Below are 17,174 nucleotides of genomic sequence, written 5' to 3' on the forward strand. Positions count from 1 at the left end.
TAGACAGTATAGGAACTTGTAGATGCAATTGATTTTTATATTACTTGTTGATATGTTAGAGGATGGATGACCGTGAGTAGATGTACACGGGCCACTCTAGTCAGGGTTCGTTGACCGATGAATGGATTGAGAAGACCAATGCTTTCTTGGAACTAGCATTTGCAAGGGTTAAAGGAGCGTGTGCCACTTGGTGTCCCTGTAGCATTTGTGCAAACTCGTGTCAACAAACAAAGGTGGTCATGGGTAAAAATCTTTGCAAGAATGGATTTACGGTAGACTATACCCGGTGGATCTACCATGGTGAATTCAATCGTGTGAGAGACGAGGTCGTGAGACAACACATTGAGGATTATGATGTTGATGCTGGGGTAGGATACATGTTAAAGGACTATCATGAAGCACACTTCAATGAAGGACGTAGGGAGGACGAGCCAGAGGCAACCGCAAAGGCATATTATGATATGTTGTCTACAGCACAGCAACCCCTTCACGGGCATTCCAAGGTTTCTCAACTGGATGCCATTGCACGCCTAATGGCCGTAAAGTCCCAATTTAGCTAGAGTCGAGAAGCCTTCGATGTTATGCTGACAGTTTTTGGTGGCCTACTCCCGGATGGTCACATTCTGCCAAAGAGCCTATATGAGGCACATAAACTCCTTCGTGCACTTAAGATGCCATATGAGCAGCTACATGCTTGTCCGAAGGGATGCATCTTATTTAGGAAAGAACATGCGGAATCAAAGTACAGTGTGAAGTATAAATCCTCTAGGTTCCTAGAGGTAGACTCTGGTGATGGTCAGAAGAGGCAGCTCGCAATCCTCGTGAAGATCCTATGGTACCTTCCATTCATACGAAGGATCCAACGACTTTATATGACTGAGGAATCTGTGAAACAGATGACATGGCAGAAATATGGACGTCGATACAATCCTGAGAAGCTAGTACATCCATCTGATGGTGAAGCATGGACAAGGTTTGATATGATTCATCGTGAGAAAGCTCTTGAGGCTCGTAATGTACGTGTTGTGCTGGCAACAGATTGGTTCAATCCTTATGGAATGGTGGCTGCCCCATACACTTGTTGGCCCATGTTCGTTATCCCCCTCAATCGCCCCCCTGGCGTCCTCTTTCAACGACAGAACATATTCTTGTCATTGATAATTCCTAAACACCCAGGAAATAATATGAGTGTGTACATGGAGCCTTTGATTGATGATTTGGTCCATGCTTGGGAGGAAGGGGTATGGACATATGACCGAGCTACAAAGACAAACTTCAAAATGCATGTTTGGTACCAGTACTTGCTGCATGACTTGACGGCGTATGGGATATTCTGCGACTGGTGTGTTCACGGGAAGTTCCCATGCCCAGTATGCAAGGTGTCTCTGATGTTCATTTGGTTGACAAAGGGTGGCAAGTTTTCTTCATTCAACAAACATCGACAATTCCTCCCTCTTAACCATCCATTCAGATGAGGCATCAAGAACTTTACAAAAGATGTCACAATTGAAGACCCTCCACCCTAGATGATGATTGGTGTCGCGGTTCGTGCTCCGTTAGATGCTCTCAAGGTCAATGAACAAGGAGATGGTTTTCTGGGATATGGTGAGCAACATGCCTGAACTCAAAAGTCGTGCTTGTGGAACATCCCCTTTTTCTAATGACCTTCTTCTTCCACATAACATTGATGTAATGCACACTGAAAAGAATGTCACCGAGGCAATTTTTGGTACAATCATGGACATTCCTAATAAGACAAAGGATAATGTTAAGGCTACGGTGGATCAAGCGAGGTTATGCAGTAGACCAAAGCTAGACATGGCGCTTCCCAGAGGCGGCAAGTCATGGAGAAAGCCTAAGGCCGATTTCATCCTGACGAGGCCCCAAAGGAGGGAAGTACTAGAATGGTTCCAAATGTTAATGTTCCCTGATGGGTATGCGGTGAATCTGAAGAGGGGAGTGAACTTAGCTACTTTGCGAATCAATGGGCTCAAGAGTCATGACTACAACATATGGCTTGAGCGGCTACTATCGGTGATGGTTCGAGGCTATGTCTCTAAGCATGTCTGGATAGTGCTTGCAGAGTTGAGCAATTTCTTCCGCCAGCTTTATGCTAAGGAGTTATTTCGTACCGTGGTTGCAGACATGGAAAGAATGGCACCTGTGTTGCTCTATAAGTTCGAGAAGATCTTTCCACCTGGCTTCTTCAATCCGATGCAATATTTGATTTTGCACCTCCCGTATGAGGCACGAATGGGGGAGGCATGTGCAGAGCCGTTGGTGCTATTCAATTGAGAGATGTCAAAAGGTTCTTCGAACTAAATGTAAAAATAAATGGAAAATTGAAGCATCCATAGCAGAGGCATACATTCTAGAGGAGGTGTCAAACTTCACAACAAAATACTATTCTGACAACCTTCCTAGCGTGCATAATCCAGCCCCTCGTTACAATGCTGGTGAAGATGAATCGAACCTTAGCATTTTTCGAGGGCAACTCGAAAGTGCAAGTGGTGCGACCAACAAGACTTTGAAACATGAAGAGTGGCGCACTATCATGCTATATGCGTTGACCAACCTATCCGAAGTGGAGCCGTACATGCTATAAGTTCTCAACAAACTTTTTCTCAAGTAGTCACAATTCTGTGTCCAACTCCCTTGTTTCTCGATGGTACAGGGAATTTCATCGTCAATTCTGGTGTGAATCAAGGGAACCTACCCCGCAGGAAGCTTTGACCCTTCTTAGAGAGGGTGCGGGAAATGGAATGCCTGATTTCATTTCTTGGTTCAAACAGAAGGTACTGTCCAATTCGGCTCGTACTTAGTTTGACATTACAAGTTGCTCGTACATGTGAATAATATAACAAACTACCCTGCTTGAACTTGTAAGGACAAACCAATGTGTCTATGAGTGTCGAGCTAAGACAGGTTGCCGATGGTTGTGCTTATAGGGTACGGTACACTCATGTGTCACTGACCTTGATATCTGGCTGGGAAGAATAGTATAGCAGAATTGGAGGGAAAGGAATCAGCAACAATGACAAGAACAGGAAGCACTCGCAAGAGAGGAACAGTTCAAAGAGTTCCAACGATTCATCTCATCCATAACTCATCAGGATTGGACATAATGTAACACCCTAAATTTCAAATTTAGCAACTAATAAAAATTTGCTAGAATTAAATGCTTGTGTCTAAAGATTTAAGGTGGCATTTAAATTTCCTTAGGCTTAAATCTTTCCAAAATAAATTAGTGAATCATATATAGGAGTTCATTGTTGCATTCATGCTGGTGCATTATTTGTTGATTGCTTGAATTCAAATTTGTGTTTGAATTCATTTGTTTGACTCTTTTAAACAATAGAAAGGCTTTCTTTTTCTCTTCCTTTCCTCTTTTTCTTTCCGACCTATGTTTTCTTTCGATCCAGCAGCGCCCCTTCGCTTTGGCCTGCTCCCGCACTGCCTTCTCCCCAACCGATGGTAGGTGGACCCAATCTGGCACCACCCACCCTCCGTCTCCTCCGCTCCGGGCTTGACCCGAGCTCACCCCGCAACCGCCCCCGCCTTCTCCGCCCAGCTCACACGCCAAGGCGCTGCCATGTCCTACCTATTTAAGGCCGCCGCCACCACCCCTTCCTTGACCCGAAAACCCTAAACCCAACCGCTTTTGAGCTTCGCGGTGCCACCCGAGCTCGAGCGCCACCGCCGTCGATCCCCTTCGCCGCCACCTCTCCGGCGCCAAGAGTGCTGTCCGAGGTTTCGCCAGGAGGTGAGGAGGCCACCGGTGTGGATCTTGTGCACCTCCGTGCACTCGTTCCTGCACCCGAGCTCGCTGGAGTGGACGTCGCCGCCGTTGGGACGCCCTACCAAGCCACACGCCGCCACCACCGTGCTCTCCACCTCATTGACAGCCGAGACGTGTTCGCCGTGCACCCCTCTTTCTCCTAGTCCAGTTTCCACCGCAAACCGTGGTCAAGCGCTTGTTTTCGAGCCGATTCCGGCGAGTCCGCTGCCGTGCGCCACCGTCCCTGCCACCGCGCGCCGCCCGCTTCCTCCCTGGCCAGCCGTCCGCCGTCGGATCTGAGCCAAGCGGCTCAGATCACATTTGGCCGAGTTAATCCGGCCACATACCGGTGAACCCCCGTGCCACGCCATTCCTTTTGCGAAAGAGCCCCCGTGATTTCTCATTTTCGCGCCGAGGCCCAGCGTGGCTCAAAAGTAATTAGGTTTTAGTCTTGTTTCTTCCGCTTTAGCCCCTAAGCTTCTGCAGATTTGTACCCGCCATCCTAGGTTGGCTCTTTTGCACATTAAATTTTCAGTTTATACACATGATTAGGTTTTAGCCCTCAGTTTCTTCAAGTTTTGCCTCTAGAAGTCCAGTTTTCTCGCAGATAGGCCCTTGCACCTTGTTTAGTGCATATATTTAGCGTTTTAGATCCGTTTTAAGTGCTTTTTGCATATATGAGTTCATCTTTATGCATAGATCAGTTTTAAGATCTTGTTCTTCTATGTTTTACTGTTTGATGTAATGTTTTATTATTTTATTCCTTTGCTTGCTTGTATGTGTTCATGTGATGCGTTTGCAAGGACCATAGCTTGAGGATTTCAACGGTCAAGACTTTGAAGACTACGAGTAGCCGGAGCAAGTCCCAAAAGGCAAGTTGTGTCCTTGATCACAGTTTGAACCTGTGAAAAGTTATAAACATGACGGGTACTAATTAAGGAGTGACTAGTTTTATTCCCTGTACCTTGATCAACCTGTGTTACTTTAATGTTGGGTAGTTTATGCTTAGTTTCTCAACCTGGTCATGGTGGTATTAATGAACTCAATAATTAAACTTTTTTTTATTTATGCCATACCTTTCATTAATACAAGAACACCATGCTTAATTGGAACATGGAGCGACCACCCAGGAAATATGTAACACCCCAAGTGTTAATTAAAGGGTTAAAGTACTTCATTAAGCATACTGAGCATCGTGGCATTGCATCAGTTTCAAATGCTTATTATTAAAATTGGACTTTTTAATTTTCATTGGGTTGTTCTCTGACTGGTGTCAATGGCTCCGTTGGTTTTCCAACTTACAGGTCCACATGTCATCCTCTTTTCTCCTCTCTACCCTTTCCTCGGATCCCTCTGTTTTGTACCGCAGGTCACTTGCCAAAACCGCACCACCTGCCCGTGCCACACGTTGCCCCACCCCCACCCCAAAGTCAACTCTCGCGTGTTGAGCGCCGCATGCCATCCCGCCTCGTTCCATCACCGCCCACTCCATCGACCACACCTCTGCATGCCACTATTCTGCCACTGTAGCGCCGGGCCGCGCCACCGCTCATGCCGGGCCACGCCGCGGAATGTCAGGGAAAATCTGGTGACCCCACCTCCTATATAAAGCCTCCACCTAAACAGGCCTCACCTAGAATGGTTAATTCAACTGTAAATTTGATGCTAAAACTTGAAAGTAAGGATCTACTCCTAGTTGCTTCTTGTCAAAACAAACCCCTCAGCCAAAAGCCTTGCATAGTAGGAGTCGGCTAAGTATATACAATAAACATGTAAGTCTAGCTGAGTATTAGTATACTCAGCCCTGCTTTGTTGTTATTTTTTAGGGCATAGTGTCGACCTGCTTGAGCTGGTTGCTAGTCAACCTTGGAACGGCCGACCTCTACCTGAGGGGTGGTCAGTCGAGGCTTGTTTCTCGGAGCAGTAAAGTAGTCGGGGAGTGGTGCCAAGTGAAGGGTTTGTACCAAAGAGGTAGGCTGGGTAGTCGAGAGCCCCCTCGTGATGGCGCTGGTGTGCCAGCACCACCAGCGGCGTGTGTTTCGAGTACTTTCGGAGCCACAAGTAGTCGGAAAGGTGTTCCGAGTTGTTCTAAGGGCCATGAGTAGTCGGGGGATTCGTTGAAAAACAGAGGTTGTGGCAAGGGCAACCATCTGAGTAATCGTAGGTCCCTCCACCGAGTTGTTCAAGGGTAATAAGTAGTCGGTTGGGTAGCGCAATATCTTGGTGTCTTCCGTTGGGTTTTAATATCGGTGTTTTGAGTTGCTGCGCTTTTCAAAATGCATGCTCTGCATGTATCTTGTCTTTCATCAACTCATACACATGCATTATCATGTAGATAACCTGCTAGTGGACAGTCTCTACGAGTTGGTTGTTGTGTCCAAGAGTGAGCAGCTCAAAGCCTCTCCAGTGGAAGCGCCGCAAGACCTAAACCAAAGTTCGGAAGAGCCCAAGGCTATTTCCGAAGGCAAGCCCTAGAGCATAACCCCTACTTTTAAAACTACCATGTTTACTTAAGTACTATTTTACTGCATTAGGTTTCTAGGAGTTGAATGGAACCTTAGTTGCATGGTCCCTAGGACTCCCAGGCTCGAACACTAGTATGTGCAGGACGATAGCAGTGACATGCTTAATTAGGGATGATAGAAGTCGAGTGACTACCCATCACTCGTGAGACATAGGATCTCTCAGATTTTGGTAAACTACTTGGGAATGAATCTGAGAAAAGAAAAGTTAGAGACCGGGAGGAGAGAGAAAGGAAGTGAAGTCAGTGATGTTGATTACACTCGGCCCGTGTCATTTAAGGCCCATTCGTTGTGGCTGTGCTGATCAAATTTAAACTACACTATGCACCTGCCGGGAGTAAGAGGTAGTTGAAACTGGCAAAACCTAGTACCTTATTGCGTGATGGTAGTTTGAGTTCGTCCTATTTTCTATTTGTGCGCTAGTCAGTAACTCATGGCAGGCCTAGAGAGGTACCGGCGGGGATTAGTACTCGAGGGGCGCAAGGGTTCACAAATGCCCCCGCTCTTTAAGGGAACCGTTTGTCATATGTTGCTCGACGGGGCAAGTCATATGCCGAGTGTATAAGTCCACCTTGCAAGGTTACAAATTGAATCGATTCGCCACCGCTCTCGGTTAAGAGAACCTGGATCTCTTTGTCACATCGTAGTAAGAAGTGGAATGGAAGAAATGGTGAAATGATCTGCATGTGTTATCTAATCACTTGTTACTTTTCCTTGGAAAAGTTTTGCAAATATGGCTCACCTAGAATGGTTAATTTGACTGTAAATTTGATGCTAAAACTTGAAAGTAAGGATCTACTCTTAGTTGCTTCTTGGCAAAACAAACCCCTCAGCCAAAAGCCTTGCATACTAGGAGTCGGCTAAGTATATACCATAGACGTGTAAATCTTGCTGAGTATTAGTACACTTAACCTTGCTTTGTTGTTGTTTTTCAAGGCTTAGTGCTGACCTGCTTGAACTGGTTGCTGGTCAACCTTGGGACGCTAACCTCTACCTGAGGGGTGGTCGATCGAGTGGTCCCTGAACTCGGTGTAAGGAGTACTTGGGCGTATGAGTACTCGGTTGGATGGCATGAGGTTGGGGTACTCGTGTCATCATGTATCTTTTTAGTGTTGTACCGTGTAGACTTTCGTTGTGCTTTATTCCAGAACTCTAGTTTGTAATCCGCTGCAAATTTCAAACTCTTTCCAAAACTCTGTGTGTACTCTATCAGTACTCGGTGTAAGAGTACTCTATGTTGTAAACTGAGATGTTCTGTTCTATCATCTGTTTTCACCGTCGTGTGAGACTTGTGCATATGGTTTCGATCGGAGTAATCAGTGGTTGACTCCGGCTTGACCCGACAGATTGCCAGATTACACCGTTTCAAGTGCCCATTGACCTGATTAAGTGATAAAAGGATGGTTAAGTGCACTTAAGCCGGTTTAATCTGGGCAGTTCCGCCACAAAATAGTACAACCACAAGAACTATGTGGATCTGGTCTTGGCTAATTAATTAGAGACTTTAGTCTGGGGTAATCTTACCTGAAGGGCCAAAGGGGCGGCGGCAGATGGGGTATAAACCAGTCCTTTTGGGGAGGGGCTTTGCTAAGACACTACACCCACTAAGGAGGTTTATGCTCTGATACTGATGCGGAAACCTTAGCGAGTTACCACTTACTAGGGAATCTTTGTAAAGGTCTCGTAGCATCCCTATGCAATCACACCTTAAAAGTGTAGTATCGTGCCTGGTCCGCACAACATGATTGGGTCTAAAGTTCTTTTGAACTGTTACGCGACTTGTGGGTAAAGTTGTGCAACCTCTGCAGCGTTTAAAACTGATTGATTAGTCGTGCTCACGGTTAAGAGCGGGCTAGACCCTCACGTGATTAAATTCTCAAAAGTCAAATTAAATTGTTGTTAGTTATTTTTGTTATTATTTATGTTCATGTTCAATGTGGGTGGTATAAACTTACTATATGCTAATAAAATTTGACCAACCAATTAAAATGTTGAATTGCTTTTGAACCTTAGCCTATCCTTGATTGGCCTTACACTACACGTTCCCCACGCTTGTTGAGTACCAGCCATAAGTGTATTCACCCTTGCTAAAACCGTTGCTCAGAACAAGTCAACGCTGTGAAGGTTCTACAAGATTGGGAGGAGTACTAGGCGTACGTGTCCTTCCAGTCAATTGTCTGTGAAGTCGCCGTGCTTGTTGAAGATCCGCTGCGATAATTAAACCTTTTGTGCTATTCGATTTAGAAGACTATCAGTCATGTAATAAATATTACTCTCTTTACGTTATGACATTGACTTTGTTATTCGCTGAAGTCATCGCATGTGTCATTTGATCCTGGCGCACATATGATTTTGCTTTTAAAGTCGGGTGCAACACATAATTAGCCAAACTCCAACCAGGTACGTCAACATAGTGCAAGCGGAAGTATCAAACTCAAAGCACTCGACAGTCCCCGTAGCCAGAAGGGGAAGTCGAAATCGTCCCTCTAAATCCAGGCAATCCTACTCCATACCACAACTCCGATCAGGATTACTTAATAGTTTTGTCATTTTTCCTGTTCTGAATCTCAAATCTCAAGCCATCTGATTCAGATGCCGCCCTCATGTTTGACGAGATCAATCGGTTTTCGGATGAACTTTCATCTGAATCAACTCCCTGTGGGGGATCTAGAAACTAAGACATGCTTTATGTTTCAGTACCCAGAAGCAATTTCAGAGGTCAATTCTGAACTTTGCTGAAAGGTGAACTAAATATGCGTATGTGTTCATCGGGAGTATTATGTTATAGGCTGCTTCAAGGGACAATCAAGGATCCTGCAGCAAAGACTATGAAGCAGGCTTTGTAGAATAAGGAGGAAGCAAGCATTATCTGATACTACAACAAATAGAATTATTATCAATCCATCACTGATTCAGTTCCATTCCAATTAAATTTTTGGTAATAGTTCAGCCAAGAATACTTTCCCTCAACAGAAATTAAAAAACGCATATTTTATTATATAGTTGAACCAGCTCAACTACAAAACAATAACCATGCTGCTTCCGCTCAATTTTGTCTAGTTTTTTCATACTTCACAGTCTCGTATCTGAAGACAAATGAACAGTCCAAAAGCTTTGATCATATCAATCAACTATCAACCTAAAACAATTAAAAAAAGCTCAAATGATCTGATCACCTGCTTCCAATTGTTTTCCCGCCATTGAATAATCTCATAGTCAAACAGGAGCTTATCTCATACAGGAACCGGAGTCGCTTCTTCTGCTTGCAAGCTATTGTAGTAGTCGACTAGGACTTTCCACCCTCCAGGGCACATGAAACCGTCAGGAGGGTTCTCTCCAGTTTTGGCGAAATTGCGCATCTGGTTCATATGTAAGCTTATCTGTGAGCAGGGGAAATCATTGCTACTACAAGATCTTACATGATAAATGCGGTGAGAACTCAGCACACCTTTGTTCCTGAGATGAAAAGAAAATCTTGACTGCGTGAAGGATCAAAGAAGGCCATCTTCTTTGCCACTGTATCATAAGCTGCTACCTGAAACAGATAACAAAACAAGTGTGCATTCAAGTTTTTTATAAAACAAAAAAAAAGATTAAAAAAAGTTAAACAAATTTGAAGTAAAACGAATCAAACTGAATCACTAGTATGTACATCAGTTTCTTTTCTAATTTCTTTTTTTCAAAGCTCATGTACTATGTAGAGTAATGACACTTTTACCAATTTCTAAAATTTATATCTTCATGATATTTAAAAGAAATACAAAATTGCTTGGAGCTTAGTGTACAGATCATCGCTAAATGAAAGTAAATTCCTACCATGACAGATAAACAGTGTACATATCTCATTTGTGTATGATATATGGTTGCCAGCACCATTAACAGTAGCATAGGTGGAACTTATGGCTCCTATTTCTTTGCTGAAGATAACAAATATTCTGGTACTCGCATAACAGGGAAACGACTATTAAGTTTACATTCTGCAAATACCATCAGATTCATCCACTATTCATATTCTAGTAAATGCACTTAGAATGCAAAAGAAAGGACTAGTGCAACGGTACAAAGAGAAAGGATAATGGAAAAAAGACAATAGTTATTGCAAGTACAAGTTGAATTAAATGCTGAAATACAACTGTGAAGACTAATGCAATGGTACAAATAGAAAGGACACATGGACATGGGTGAGTTGTTTCATCAACAGTCAGTCGCTTATGGACCTCCAAAGTATTAATGAATAGCATGATGTTAAATGCTCAAGGAGACTTATATCAATCACCTTGAAGGGCAGTATGTTGAGTTTCTCTAGACCTGGAGCCATGCTCAGGACCTTCTTTCCATGGTCCGGATTGTACAAATCCCTCTTTTCTGTTGGATGGCCCATCCCAGCTGGATCACGGCCTACTATGTAGAAATTGGCACCAGCATTAATTCGTGCCTTTGCGTGCCATTGCACTTCTGTTGGACCAGCATAATGCATTGGAGAGGGAAATATAGACACTATAGTAGTCTCAGGATCAAGGACTCCATCCTCTAAGACCTGTACAAGATCAACTTCAGCAATTTGCATGATACATCTGGTAACAGTTAAGATGACAACTGCATACCTTGCTGTGTTGTTCCATTCTAACAGGCAGTGGGACATCATCAGCTTTTGTAAACCCACCTAAAGGATGTAGTAGTAGAATGGGATTCTTGTAACCCATTTCCAGGAGACGCCTTCTAGTGTCATTCATCAACAGTGCATGGCCATTATGTACTGGATTTCTCAACTGGAAAGCAAACACAGCATCAGCCCCCCGCTTGTCGAACTCATTCCTGAGTTGCCGAGGTGAAAGTCTGTAGTGATCAAGACCATCATTGTATTTGATGGGTTCTAACACCTCCAGATCACCACCAATCAGCCAATTCCCAGCTGATGCAATTGCCTCATCAACATAGGGTAAACCAGGTGCAGTTGTACCCCATGTTCTTGCGATTCTTTCTTCTTTATTGTGGGGGTAAATTTCAACTCTGAGGAACAGAGGTGAATGTATCATAATCAAATATTTTGACAGGAACCAGACATAGAACGGTAGAAGTAATACTATGATGAACATACTATGCTAGGCATAAAAGTTCTTACAATTTCCGCTAAGTTGCATCAACATGGTATATAATGCAATATATCATGGTAGAGTAGTAAATGACCATGATCTAAAAAAGGGTAACATTGACACTGATATGCAAAAGCAGATGGTGACACTAGCTCTAAAATTTACTTCGCTACTGGTAATATGCCCAAGGGGAATGACTTTAGGTTTCTTCCAGACATAAAGCATCCATAACTGAACAAAAGAAATCCAGAATATTGCGCAAATAATGTGTCAGGGATTAAAGGTCACTTCACCCAGCATGTGGTGGGCTCTAGCCCCATGTACCTCTACCCTAATGAGCAGGACTAAGTTTATCCTTGTTCAGTTAAGTATCAGCACACAAATGCCTATTTCATAACATCTGCTCTTGTATATAACTTCATGCTTTAATAAAATAAAATATATGTTTGTCTGATTTAATCATTAACTGAGGAAGTTATTGTTGTGTATTTCCAAGAAAAGGAAAATGACCAACAGTAGATGCTTCTTAGAGTTATCACTAGGGAATATTTCTCATCAGTATGCCATATGCAGTAATGTCAATCTCATTAGTGATCATAATGAGGAATGGTCAAAATCGGGAGGGCGTTTTTTTTTGGCTCAAAATTCACCCTAAAGGAAAAGCAATCATGAGCTTACATGTCCAGATCTAAAAAAAGAAAAAGTATAACACATAATATTTATAATTATACTTCACAGCTTTGTGAAAGAAAGATAAATTAATCAGGACCTTAATATTCTAGGATCATTTGAATTGTGGATATAGTTGAGAGGATAATGGATGGGAGTGACAAGGTGATGGTGACATTGCTCCATGCTCCAGAAAAGAGGGCAAGTGTCATGAAGAGACCTTCAACATGAGATGCCATCACATGGACATGACAATTTGCAAGGGCCACATAAAAAGCGTCATTGCTCTCATAACCAACTACTTATCACTGAGGAGAAGATAGTTAATTTCAAATCAAGTTGATATTTTGTTATTAAACATATAAGTTCAGATGGCCAGTTAAGTTACATCCAGAACAATGAAGACAACAGTACCATTTGACTAATGGTCATATAACCTGATAACTATTGACAAAGATATCAAAACCGAGTTGCTCATTAATCATATGGTCAAAATGTCAAATACACATCACAAGGAAAATCCTTGTTCAATAAAAAAGAAAGCGACGTGATGGAAAAGGGACAGCACCGTCAAGGAGAACAATAGCTTTTTGCCAAAAAATTCTCATCCATTGAGCCTGCCAGTACTGGTAACGTGCCCAAAGGTGCCAAAAATGTGGACTAGAAAGAACAAGCCACAGACTTAAGATGCTTCAAGGGAATTTCTCCCATAATTAAAATCTCATAAAGTTGGTTGAGTGGAGATAGAATTCATTTATCAGACAATGCTCGCTAGTTGCTACATTCTACGCCCATACAAATCACCAACACGTACCAAACAGGATGCCTTGATGGCAGGAATCCCTAAGCCATGAAATTTCAATTGGATTGCGAATTTATCATCCATAGAAATTAAAATTCCTCACGAAATTGTAACGAACGTCGCAGTTAACATATTGTAAGACAGTTTTGATTGATCGAACCAAGAACCCAAAATGGAAGCATTTAAGCATTTCACCATGGTTTGTGATAATAAAGAATAAGAAACGGAGGAGCAGGACGGACCTGCGCAGGATGGCGACGACGCCGCCGTCCGGGCCTTCTAACGCGACGTCGGGCTTATCCCCGATCTGCTCCTTATCGGCGTCCCCGATGGCGAGCACGATGGGGAGCGACATGTTGACGAGGCCCCCGTCGGGGAGTCGGATGCAGTTGAAGTGGAGGGACTGCAGGTACTCCGCCTCCCGCATGAACCCGCGCAGCGGGCTCGCCCACCCCTCGGCGAGCACGTGCGCCCACTGGAGGTCGACGGGCGCGAGGCGCACCCGCGGGAGGGTCTCGGCCTCCGCGCGCAGCGCAGGGAGGCGGTCGGGCGGGGCGACGAGCTCGACGAGCGCGCCGCCGTCCGGGTCGATGAGGGAGCTGCGGACCGACATGGCGCGCCGGCTGCGGTGGTGGCCCGGGGACGGGGAGTGGGGGTGGCGGGTCGTGGCGAGGCGGGGGCGGGAGGGGAGGAGCGGGTGCGCGAGCGAGACGGTGGCGCGGAGGCGAGCGGCGGAGGAGGAGGAGGCGGAAGGTGAGGGGGAGGCGGGGTGGAGGCGGGGAGGAGTGAGGAGGTGGGTGGCCATGGATGCGCGCGAGGTGTTCGACCGCGCGGGGCGTTTCGGTGCGGCGGCAGCGGGCTGATGAGGCGCCACCTGCTGACTTGTCCGACGAATGCTTTCTACTTCTACATGGGCATGGCTCGGCTGGGTGTTATTATAAGGGGAATGGCAGTAGCATGGGTTTACTCTTTGACCAAATCTTTGGAAAAAGAATCATTGAAAACGACTTGCGATTAAACAAAGTCCAATTCTTGTATTACATTATTTCTTCTTCCAATAATGTTGGTAAAACTACCCTTCTTTCATGTAAGATTTTAAATATGTTTTTACTCTTGAAATAATGTGCAAAAAACCAAAACCTTCGGCTTGTTCGCTTCAGCTAGCTGCTGTTGCAGTTGCAGCAGTCCAGCATTGTAGCTGCTGCTGTGGGCACTGGCCTTAAAAATCACTACAGCCAGGAAAAGAAGACAATTTTTATAAGTTCCTTCAACTTTATTTTTTAGAGTAACTTTTACAAACCCATAACATTTGGAACTAATTGGTTGTAAAAGTGATAGAGGTGTTATATTAAAGAACTGCATGTCTTACTCACAGAGGTGTGACTATGGTCATGGTTTACACTTTCCTAAGTATGATAGTTAGATCGAAACATGCTAATAAATATAATGGCTATTCTTACATTTACTTTATTTTTCATGAAAAGTATCATCGTTATCATCTAATAAATTTATGTAGGTTTATAAAGTTCCCACGAGTCCATTTTAGCTAGTCTAATAAATATTCAGCCCACTACATTTTAAATTGTACTTCCTTCGTCCTAAATTATAGGTCATTTTGACTATACACTTAGATATATTATATATCTATATGTCAAAACGACCTATAATTTAAAACGAAGGAAGTAAATTCTTTTGCTTTTTCTGTGTATCTAGACATAACGTATGTCTAGATACATAGCCCACAGTGTGTATCTGAATCCTCCCGGTTAACAACTTCCATAAAGGATTCCTCCCCGGTCGATGTCGCGACCAGCACCTCACGCAGCACAAAAAAAGCGATTCCCATCGCACGGCCGTCCGCGCCGCGACGCTCACGGCCACACACCTTTTCTCCGACCGCGCGCGCGCGCTTAGATCCTCTGCTCCACTACTAGGCGTCTTTTTTTAAAAAAAAAAAGAGGCAAACACTACTCGGCGTCGCTTTTTTCACTTCGACATGGAGCTGCCAAGGAATGGGAGCCTCACGTCTTCTCCCGGTGGGGACGGAACGTATCCATGAGATGACAGATCACCGACGCTACCTGAATATAATCTGCCAATGGATCACCATAGAAGAATAACTATATCCATGCTGCCTTTTGCTTGGCCTTTTCTGCTTTGAGGAAGTTCCTCCCGTTGCATCTCTTTGTCACTACGCTCTTTGTTTCGGCACCCAAGGCGCAACGGCCACCAGGGACACCTGAGTGAGTGCCGCGTCAAAGTGGGCGGGGGTTTTCGGTCGCTGCCAACATATCCTCCTCGCTAAGCTTTCCTTGCTGAAATTTGGTGATCCGCCCCACCATTCCAAATTACTATTTGTTTTAACTTTTCGAATTCATAAACACACTTAGATGTAAACTATGGCTCGATAAATAGTGTGACATCCCAACCTACGAAGCAGTTGGCCAAAATCGGATTGATGTAGTGAGACTGAATTTAGTCCCAAACTGGAAACACGGAGGGAGCCGAACCAGCTTAAATAGCTGGCTGTAGGAGTAGTTAACTTCAGTTCGAACCTTTTGCGCGAAGCGAGAATGAAAGCGCAAGTGAGTTAATTAGCAGGTGTGGTCCATTCAACATGTAGAGTGGACCTTAGCCGTTTTTCTAAACCAGGTTGTTACATTTGGTAATCAGAGCATGCTCTCGCCGTGTCACGAGCGCGTGCGGATCAGATGCGCGGGCATGGTACGCATGACGCGTGGGTCCTGCGTGGACACAGTATCGCACATGCGCCGGCACTCATTATAAGAAATCTTCTGACTAGTGACGAACCAAAAAGTGTTATAAACGCGTTTTTTGTGTCATAAATAGTGATTTATGACACGGGAGTGACGAAAACCCTTCGTCATTAGTCGAGCATCATAAATCACGACTAGTGATGTTCCTTATTTCAGTGTGTCACTAAGATAATGACAAATCAAAATTCGTCCCACATGTCGTCATAAACTGGCTCCTACATAGCATGCCACGTCGAACCACAGTCTGATGTAGCATGATGGTCGTGACGAACTGTTTCCTCATAGATTGATTTAGACCCAGTTCTAGTTGGACTGAGCCCAATAATTGATGTCGTCATAGATTGATTTAGGCCCAACTTGTTGTTGCGAGCCCAATAATTGTAGTCGCCATAGATTAATTTAGGCCCTTCTTCTTAGATCAAGCCCAATAGTTACTGACGTCATAACTTGATTTAGACCCAATTCTTGTTGGATCAAACGCGATATATGCTGACGGCATAACTTTGTTCAGGCCTAATTTTTAATGGATTTAGCCGAACAATTGCTGACGTCATAACTTTATTTAGGCCCATGAAATCATGGGCCGAGGGGGCGAGCCCACGAAATTTTAGGTTCGGTTATTATCGGGTGTAGCCCAGGTAGCGCTTAATTAAAGTATAATCTAATTTAATATTACATACAAATCAATTTGGTAATTAACAGCACAATTAATCTTAACATTGAGCACAAACTACAATACCGTCAGCATGTGTAGTGCTGTCAATTACCGAATTGATTTGTATGTAATTAATCTTTACATTGAGCACAAACTACAATACCGTCAGCATGTGTAGTGCTATCAATTACCAAATTGATTTGTATGTGGATTACCAAACTCGGTTTGAATCTAATCTACTCGGTTGTTACATGGAAGGTAATCCGAGTCGGACTACAAAACGCGTTCCATGATATCTGGGCAGATTTTGACTATCTTGTTGCCTTGACGCGTACTCCAAGTAACTTCATGTCCTCAGCCCGCACACCCTGGTCGGACGGGCCCACTTGTCAGGTCTGGCCAGTATCCTGATCAGTGGAGACCCATGGGGTACCCATATCCCTTAAGCCCCCCAGCAATGTGTAGGCGAATAGAAACTTGAGGTCATCACATCAAAGCTTGAAATGAAGTCAGCTGAAATTGCGATGACATCATAGTGATGGAGAGGCTACGTAGTGCTCAAAAAAGAAGAAAATCCGAGCAAATGCGGAGCTAACGTGCAGAGCAAAGACAAGTGCTGAGCTGATGGACACCGATGTCCAGTAGGTCAAAGCGAAAGGTTACGTAGGAGTAGCCCCCGAGCGTTGAAACGATTAGAATAATCAATCCAATGGTCAAAGAAGAAAAAGTTATCTCCTGAAGCAAATCCTAGTGCCCGAGCACAAATATAGGCGCAGTCGCGGTGGCCCACCGACCACAGGTAGGCGCCCAGCCCCCAAGAACGAGGACTGGCAGAGCCACGAAGGCACACCGACCTGAAATAGGTGCCCAGCCCCCGA

At 44.3% G+C, this 17,174-nt stretch overlaps 1 protein-coding gene across 2 annotated transcripts; it reads right to left on the reverse strand.

The window, feature by feature from the left end:
• Window positions 1-9,190: 9,190 nt before the first annotated feature.
• On the reverse strand, window positions 9,191-13,771 carry LOC101785436 (ATP sulfurylase 2). Of its 2 annotated transcripts, XR_215466.3 has the most exons (6): window positions 13,107-13,771; window positions 10,905-11,310; window positions 10,577-10,837; window positions 9,749-9,835; window positions 9,477-9,659; window positions 9,191-9,386 (listed from the first exon to the last, which is right to left on the reverse strand). XR_215466.3 is itself a non-coding variant. In XM_004974946.3 (5 exons), the coding sequence occupies exons 1-5, from the start codon at window positions 13,667-13,669 to the stop codon at window positions 9,534-9,536; spliced, it is 1,443 nt and encodes a 480-aa protein (XP_004975003.1). In that variant the 5' UTR covers window positions 13,670-13,771; the 3' UTR covers window positions 9,261-9,533. The 2 variants fall into 2 exon arrangements, 1 of the variants encoding a protein (XP_004975003.1); XM_004974946.3 differs by having other exon boundaries at window positions 9,261-9,659.
• Window positions 13,772-17,174: the final 3,403 nt, after the last annotated feature.

The sequence above is a fragment of the Setaria italica genome, chromosome VII (assembly GCF_000263155.2).
Source record: "Setaria italica strain Yugu1 chromosome VII, Setaria_italica_v2.0, whole genome shotgun sequence".
Taxonomy (NCBI): domain Eukaryota; kingdom Viridiplantae; phylum Streptophyta; class Magnoliopsida; order Poales; family Poaceae; genus Setaria; species Setaria italica.

Excerpts from the sequence above, each read along its gene's own strand:
- LOC101785436 (XM_004974946.3), bottom strand. The coding sequence starts at position 13,669 with ATGGCCACCCACCTCCTCACTCCTCCCCGCCTCCACCCCGCCTCCCCC. Across the intron at positions 11,311-13,106 it reads GTCGTCGCCATCCTGCGCAG|AGTTGAAATTTACCCCCACA; the intron begins GTCCGTCCTGCT and ends TCTGTTCCTCAG. Across the intron at positions 10,838-10,904 it reads GAATGGAACAACACAGCAAG|GTCTTAGAGGATGGAGTCCT; the intron begins GTATGCAGTTGT and ends GATCTTGTACAG.